Genomic DNA, 9,101 nt, shown 5'->3' with positions numbered 1-9,101 from the left:
GTAATAAATAATAACGAGCAGATCCAAAGGTGTACTAATTTTCCCAATAATGAATACAGGTGGAGCTTCAGCGCACCTTTGAAGGTCCTAGTTTATGAAGCACGTTGCACTATTACAAGCCGCTCTGCTGGTTGTATAAATAATTAATTGAACCAGTGCTCCCTGACCCTTTGAAAGTCCAGCAGGGACACGTTTGTAGAATAATACTTGGGAATGAGCCCTCGTCAAATATTCATTTAGCGGTTAATGTGAGCTCTTCTCCCTTGGGATGCGCTGTAATAGAAGCTCTCCGGTCTTGGCAAGCAACTCTGATCATCTACTTCTGCACTTCAGCAAAAATATTTTAACAACCTTCAGATTTACACCTTTGCTATTATTTATTTTCTCACTCATAATAATAGGAATGGACCCAGTACAGTCCTGCTCTTGCGGTTACTACAGATATTAAGTAGACATCCTTATATATAACATACATATTATATATAGGCACCATACGGGGAAGATTCCTCACACAAATTATTAATAAACTCCATTAATTAACACATTATAACCCGAATTATGAAAAAATGCAAGCTCAAATTTAAATATGTACTTTCTTGACAACAAGCGACTCTGCACGTCTATTTGATTTTATTTACTTCTAAACGAAAAATATATGTCGCATGTATGTTTCCTTTATGTACATATTGCTAAAAAACATACGGTCTGCTTCAGATAGACTGAAAAATTTTATGAGACTATACTTTGCTTTAAAAAAAGTTACATTTGAAAGGCTGTTTACAGTTTGACTTACATTTAATTATTAAATATAATGAGATGAAGATGTCTAAATACATCAATTTATATTAATATAAATATATTATTAATATTTCATATGGTTGTTTATTTCCTAACTGAAGAATACCACAGAAACATGTAAATACATATTAATCTTGTTAAAGGTCCTATAATTGTTATCTATCCGTTACTTAAATTTATTTTGACTTCTTTTCTGTGTGACGGGGACGAGAAATTTAAAACACAGTTCCTTAATTATTTATGAGGCCTAAAAGATCTTTTCAGTTAGGTAAGAGAAAAAAAAAGTTCCACTGCGCTTGTCAACCTGCCAATCCAGATAGTTATGCCACATGCGATTCATTTCTTTCTTTTTATTACCCACCCTTTTTGTGTCATCTAAAATATTAATAAGCATAGGCACCTTTCTAAAGATGCCAGTGCCTCTGAGTAGCTGCACATGTCAAAGGTCTGGAGGAAATATATCACACATGTTGGATGAAAGAACAAAACATGTGCACAAATGGGCATGTGAAAATAATAATAATAATAATGATAATAATAAAAATAATAACTACCTGGAAGGAAATCTTGGCCTTTTTGGCATCCTGTCTCTTCCCTACCAGGGCTCCAAAGGTTTGAGCTGCACTGGGATCCTCCCGCATCCTCCAATGTGTCCATGTCCACTAAAAACACAGAAATGTCAATAAGTTCATGTCACATTCGGGACATGCAAACTATTCAGCTACATGAGTATTATTTTACAGCAACAGTCAACGCCTTGGAAGCCCCATACAGCATTCCCCATACTTACTTCTCAGGCAATCAAAGTGCACCTTTCTCCGTGGTCCCTACGTTTCACTTCCCAAATATAACATAAGAAGTTTAACAGATTTCACTTTTATATGCATTATAACGTCAGACAGGTTCCTGCTATAGTTACATTAATTTAAGACATAACAATTGGTGAAACAGTGAAGAAAGCTTTTAAGTTAAACGTATAATTTAAATCATAACACAAGACATATTTAAAGAAATGATACAGACGTACAGTTCACAATGAAATGGCCTAATCATGTTTTTATACCTTTTAAAGCTGAACACATCTATCCGTTATATTAAAAATTATAAATGAATATTGATTTGGCAGTAGTCACAGGACACCATGAATGGCAAAGAAAAATCAAAACTCGAACAAGTTTCAAGTATCGAAATTTCAAAAATTTATTAATTTCAAACTGCATATTGAAAAACCGTAAGCTGAAACTGTAACTGTTATTATGTTATTAGTTCAAATATATACAAGAAGTGGCAACTGCTCTCAATACAGGCCAAATTTTTAAAATACAACTATGGAAATGAAAAATTTGAAAATAAAACTTAAAATATCACAGTAAATATACAGAAATATTACAAACCATGAGGAAAAAAATAACACAAACTTCATATCTCTAACAGATGAAAAGCGGGAGACAAAAATATAAATTAACAGTTATGTTTAACCTTCAAAAAAAAAGGTTTTTGCTCAATCTGACTTTCAACAAATTAAAACGATTTAGTACTATATTTGCCTTCAAGAAGAAACATTTACCTGATTTAGATCCGCTCTTTCCTTTCACTGCTTTGCATTATTAGAACCAAATTGAACTCTTTCGTATCCTGCAATTTCATCGTTTGCCTCTTTTTTTTTTTTGCAGAATTGTTGTTAAAAACGCAACAACCTCGCATAGTGTACAAACACCACATCTTTTTTTTTTTTTGATTGTTAAGTCTCTTGATAAATACTGTACAAAACGTGATTGCAATAATAAAAACATTTAATCAGTGGAGACTCTTTAAAATCGGGTACACTTTTTTTTTTTTTTTTTTTGTTTTGCAAAGTTCCTACCGTTCCTCTAGAACTTTTCTTTGAAAAGAAAGAAAGAAAAAAAAAAGGGGGGGAGGGGGGAGAAAAAAAGTTTCGCGTTCATTCCTTGAGTTCCTATACAAGTTCTCCCTCCCAGAAATGATCTGTACAAAAAAATATATGTATATGTATGTATGTATATATATATAGATATATATATATATATATATATACTGTGTATAATAGTCCAGAGCAGTCCGGCTTGTGCGATGGCGACTCATGGCAGTTCATTTACATGTGTGACAACGGGAGCGTGCCGTTAATCGTCGTGCCCGGCACGGGCGCGCTCTGGTAGTGCTGCGACATGTGCAGTCTGCTTTGGCTCTGTTCCGGCACCTCGGCCCCGGGCAGGTACATACTGATCATGTCCCGCAGGTCGCCCGTCTGGCACGGGGCGGCCCTCGCGTGCGACGGCGAGGTGACCACGGGCGGGCTCGAGCTCGACTCCGACTTGACCACAGAGCCCATGGAGCCGAGCGCCATGCCGGGCGCGCTCTGCTGCGAGTACGACATGCTGTACGTGGGCGAGCCGTTCATGTAGGTCTGCGAGCTGCTCATGGAGTTGTACTGCAGCGCGCCCATGTCGTACGCGCGGTGCATGGGCTGCATCTGCGCCGCGTTGTGCGCGTTCAGGCCGGGGTGCTGCGCGTAGCCGAGCTGCTCCTGCATCATGCCGTAGCCGCCGTTGCTCCAGCCGTTCATGTGCGCGTAGCCGTCCATGCGCTGCGTGACCCCCGCGGCCAAGCCGCCGCCCCCCACGCCCACCCCGGCGCTCATGGCGTTGGCGCCGGGCGCGAGCAGCCCGCCGGGCAGCGCGTACTTGTCCTTCTTCATGAGCGTCTTGGTCTTGCGCCGCGGCCGGTATTTGTAATCCGGGTGCTCCTTCATGTGCAGCGCGCGCAGCCGCTTCGCCTCGTCGATGAACGGGCGCTTCTCGCTCTCGGACAGCAGCTTCCACTCGGCCCCGAGGCGCTTGCTGATCTCCGAGTTGTGCATCTTGGGGTTCTCCTGGGCCATCTTCCTGCGCTGGCCCCGCGACCACACCATGAACGCGTTCATGGGTCTCTTGACCCGGTCCGGGCTGTTCTTCTGGTTGCCGCCCGGCGCGCTCGCGTTGCCCGTGGCGCCCGAGTTGGGCTGCGGCGCCGGGGGCTTCAGCTCGGTCTCCATCATGTTGTACATTGGGCACGGAGCTCGTTGAAGCTTGCCTCCCCGAGAATTAATACACGCGGCAAAAACACGCACGCATACACACGCGCTCCGGTCCGGGTGGGAGCCGACAGCGCGCACTTTCCACCAACTTTACTCAAAACAGTACAAAAAGCGCGCACACACTGCACACACGCGCGCGCGCACATGCGACTTTTTCTGTCTTCGCTCAGCGAATCCTGTTGTGTCCCAGAACAACAGCGAGGAGAGCAGCAGCAGCAGCAACAACAACAACAACCGAAAAAAAAAAAAAAAAAAAAAAAAAAAACTTCTCTCTTGGTGTTTTAAGAATCAACAAACTACTTTTCCCCCCTCTTCGCCAGAGCCTTGACAACTCCTGATACTTTTTGAACAAGTTAATAGACAACCATTCATGTGATGAGGGCTGTCAGGGAATAAATGGGTTTTACCTGACCAATCACAGAGCGCCTTTCCCTCCGCCAGGGTTGTGTGTTTTATTAGCATAAAGGGGCGGGGTTTAGGGTCGCTCACTGGCGCTACGGCGGGGGCCCAACCCCCCAGTGCCCGCCTCGTATTCCGTACTACAGCAGGTGCTAAAGTGGGAGAATTTCACACTGAAACTGCTCTCCACACAAAATTACGGCGACGCACAGGCCCCAAAACTTTTACATTTCGGGCAAAAATCCTGGCACTGCGAAATACACCCTCGGGAATTCAAAGAAAGGAGTTTTCTGTTATTTATTTTTTTTTAAAAAAAAAAACAACATTCAAAAAGAAATCATTTTTACAGCAGCATTTTTAAAGGGGCAACAGCTGTATAGCGACAATAAAAGGCGATCGAGCCGAATCAAAGCTTCGGCGGTGCTTAAATGTTTACAGCTGCTCAGGGAGCTTTTGTTCGTTATTCCGGCTCAGTGTCCCTATAAACTTTGCGCTCCCTTTCAGCTCCTGTCCGTGTCTTCAGTTGATCCACCTTTCAAAGTGGCCGTATACATGATCATCACGGCCTCGAGGCATTATAACTGTGCATCACCCATAAGAGCGAAGCAAAGCCCACAAAAATACTGTAATTAACAGGCAAAGGTTCGACACTAATCTCCTACATTCAGTTAATCTGCAATGCATTCTTAGTCACTCCGATTTTATGTCTTCGCAAAATAAAATAAAGGGGGAAAACATGTCGGGAGGTAAATCTGATGGATTGTTTTGCTAATAAAGTGGAAAGGAGACCTCCAGGAGATCTTCAGCTGAATCACAAGAGGAAAAGAAAATGCCCCCCACAAACAAACAGTTCCTTTTTGACTTGTGTCTCTGCCCCAAGGCTAAAAAAAAAAAGTTAATCTACATTTACTTCCACTCTGAGATCCTCAGTATTCAAGAGCCCTTCTCCACAAATGATAATACGATTGAAAAGAAGTGTGTAATTTCACTTTCTCAGGAAGTTTAAGAGTTGGGGACACGGAAAGTAAAACAACGGGTGATCTGCCTAAAAAAAAATCTATGTAGGCCAGCTAAATTAAGCTTTGCTGAAGTAAGGAAATAAATCGGAGTCTGGTTTCATGTTAAAATATAGCCTCTATTATTGTTAACTTGCACAGTGAGGCAGCAAACATACTGAAGTAAATAAATAAAATAAAAAAAATGTTCTCCGCTACAAAAGTAATGTGCCATGTCGTGTGTGTGAGTAAGATGGAAGCAGATAAAGCCCACGTACACTTCACAAGCGGGCCGCCAGCGGATGGGGCCACGTTGTTGCGAGACAATAGCGCCGTCTAGTGGCGAACGGAACAAAAACCGTGACTCGACGCCACATTCCAGAGCGATGTCGCGCCTCATTTAACCTCGAATAGGACGCACATTACCATAATTACAAAAAAAGTATTTATACCACTGACACTACATGTCTGCAGTTTTCCTGAGGAGAACGCGTTCGTGATTTCTAACACTGAATTATACTTTTGAATGGGCTAATTTGAAAAGATTTCCACTCTCACTTTAGTGGTAATAATAATAATAATAATAATAATAATAATAATAATAAACTAATCCAACACAATGTCGAAAACACTATTTAGCACCAGTGTGTTTCCATTTTTATTCAAAACCGAATCGGTGACGCTGAGTTGCAACAAGAAACCTGCGTTAACTTGAACAAATGTCTTTTTTATTTATTTTTTTAAACGAATGCGTTAAAAATAGAGAAGTCGAACGGCCGTTTGAGCAACGCTTCCGTTAAAAACAATTATTAACCGCTACAGAAAGTGAAGATGGGGGAATTTACAGCGCGGGACGGTGCTCTGGCAGCGCGGGATGCTCCGCGAGGAGCGGCCGAAGGGAGCGCGCTCCGCTGCGTGCGCGTGTCCGCGTGTCCGCGCGCCGCCGCTCCTGCAGCTCTAATCTGCTTATAGAAATGCAGCGGAGCAGCGGGGGACCGTGTAGACCCTCGCGAAATGCCCTTGTTAACTGGAATTCCTCGGAATTGCTAATTGGCAGTTTGAAGACCTCCAATGTTTGAGAAAACACAATTTAACACCACCACAGATTTTTTTAAAAATTATCAGTTAAACCTGGAAACGTGTCGAGGATGAGTGACGCTTTACACACTATTTAAAAAATTTAGATTTACATATAACCCTACTCAAAAATCATTGCAGTGATTCTTAGTACTGTACACACACCTACGCATTTATTACTACTATTAACTGCTCGCTCTTTAACAGCATTTATACACATTTGTACTTTTTTTGCTAAGAAGCAAGCGTAATAGAAAAAAAATATACATTACAATATATTTATTCCTGTATTAAAATAACATAGATGTTACCCAATCTTAGTCATTCATTACATTTAATTATGTGAGCGAATATATTTAGCGGCACACCTTTTCCAGCAATAAAAATGTCGAAGTTGACGGTTAGTTACATTATACATTCACACACACACATACAGCCACCACCCACTTTGCATGCTTTGAAATTCTGCTACTAAATAGGTTTCCCTTAATTCAAAAATTGTTTTGAAGGACTAGAACACGAACCATATGAATAGTACGGTTCCAAAACTGATAGTGACCCTTTTTTTAAAAATAAATTTTTTTTAGCACGTTATGTTCCCTTGTGAAAATTAGATTAGCACAGTGAAGCGGATGAGAAAGTACATAGGAGGATGTCCAAGTACAGTAGTCAGAGCGCGATTCCATGAGTAAAGGCGCTGCGGAGCTCACTCTGTCCACTAGAGGCCGCTCGAGCGACTACACCACAGCGCACTTTCACTACTGCGATAACAAGCGCACTTTGAAATAACAGTATGTCGAGATGCGCTACCTATAGACCTTATTACAGACCTAACACACATTTCAAATTAAACATTCTTTACAATTTGACTTAAATGAGAAAAATACATTTCACCTGTACTCATTTCACACCCTGTCGTCTGTGAAGCTGCTTGTGATACACGTTTTATACAGACACACGTGAAAGAAAAAGTGGCTTCGATGTTGTGGTTATGGCGCGTGATCAGTTAATTAACTTTTAAGTTTCGGGTGGTTTGGGTCAATTGTTAATTGATTTTACAGACACGGCGGAATCCTCTTTGAATTAAACGCATTAAATAAAACTGGCCTCCAGTCAACACCTTTCCCAAGAGAAAAGAAGATGTGTGTGTGTGTGTGTGTGTGTGTGTGTGTGTGAGAGAGAGAGAGAGAGAGAGAGAGAGAGAAAGGCGGGGGTGGGGGTACTACTGTACTTTTTGCTCGTACTGCAAAAGTTCTGGTTTTTTTTGTCTACACTAATCCCGTTATCCAACTGTATGGAGCACTACTAACGTGTGCCACAACATCAGTGTAACTTAATCCGAAGAGCGCGCGACCGTGCGTGTATGTATGTGTGTGTGTGTGTGTGTTTGTGTGGTCGCACTTCAATAACTTTAAACACAGTATGTCTCTCTGACAATAATGGTCAACATTAATTTCAGCAGCTAACGCTTCATTTTCACATTACTCGCGCAGCTCTGCGACACCAAGACGACACACACACACACACACACACACACACACACACACACAGAGCGAGACGCGTTTGACAGTTTTCACCGCCGCGACACGCAACCATCTGCACAAAAATTGGGCAGCGAGTAAAGAGGCGGATGACGGAAAGGCGCGGAAGGAAGCGAAGTTCCCGCGCGGTTCCGCCCCAGTCGCAGTCCGCGCTCTTCGCGGCTATGCGGACCGTCCTTACCCGCTCATCCGGACCGCGCTGCCACCGCACGCGTCCCGCGCGAGACACAACAAGTCCGTGCGCGCGACGGACCGGAGCGAGGCGAGCCGGCTCTCCGTGGCGCGAGGAAGCACCGAGAGCGCGCGCGTCTCGCGGCCGCCGCCGTTTCCCCGCTTCCCCGGCAAGAGAGGAGAGGAGAGGAGAGGAGAGGAGAAGCGCAGTGCGCGACGCGGCACATATCGGGAAAGAGTGCGCTTTTAAAAAGGCCCAAGAAGGCATGAAGAACAACAAAAAAGTCCGTTATACGGAGCCGGCATTATCCCCCCTGCCACAGAGAATGAGAAGAACGAGCTTTATATTTTTTCACTGGGTATTCAAAGATAATTTGAAGCCATTGTTTCTGCTACAGATGGGTCTTTTTAATACAATAACACTGCTCTTTGTGAATACTACCCACAATAAAAAATCTAAAGCGTTCCCCTGAATAACCATTTTGTTCTCTCTTGTATAGGGCCAACAAAAGCTGCCGTGAGGTAATGGGTTCTGTTTGTTGAAGCCATAGAATGGGGTTTTGATAAAGATTTTCTTCTGTGCGACAAAAAATAAAAAAGACACGGCAAGGTCAAACGAAACCTGCACACATGCATGGCCATCATCGCCATTATTATTATTATTATTATTATTATTATTATTATTATTATGTTACTAGTAGCGATGGCAAAAACACACACAGCTAAAATAATAAAAAATAACAGTATCTCAGGCAAGTTCCTTTTGGATTTTCTTTTAACCACAAATCAAAGCTTAACACTTAGGTATTAAAAAAAAAAAAAAAAAATTAATGACTTTTGTACATGTGCCTGAATGAGTAAGCAGGAGACCGAAATGGCCTTTGCTTAGTACGTAGGTCTCAATTTAAGGCTTGTTGCTATATGCAAATCTTTTTTTCTTTTTTTTTCCCCCCACCTAAGCAGGAACGGAGGAATTTGAAGAGGAGAAGAATGGAAGCTGTGCATTCGTTTCCGGAAAGCGTTTCC

General features: G+C 42.4%; 1 protein-coding gene across 1 annotated transcript; it reads right to left on the bottom strand.

Moving 5' to 3' along the window:
* Positions 1 to 2,245: 2,245 nt before the first annotated feature.
* On the bottom strand, positions 2,246 to 4,122 carry sox2 (SRY-box transcription factor 2). The gene has a single exon (XM_018749494.2). It carries the CDS (start codon positions 3,860 to 3,862, stop codon positions 2,912 to 2,914), a length of 951 nt encoding a protein of 316 aa, XP_018605010.2. The 5' UTR covers positions 3,863 to 4,122; the 3' UTR covers positions 2,246 to 2,911.
* Positions 4,123 to 9,101: the final 4,979 nt, after the last annotated feature.

Source organism: Scleropages formosus, chromosome 8, assembly GCF_900964775.1.
Source record: "Scleropages formosus chromosome 8, fSclFor1.1, whole genome shotgun sequence".
Taxonomy (NCBI): domain Eukaryota; kingdom Metazoa; phylum Chordata; class Actinopteri; order Osteoglossiformes; family Osteoglossidae; genus Scleropages; species Scleropages formosus.
This window is presented reverse-complemented; position numbering and strand designations above follow the sequence as displayed.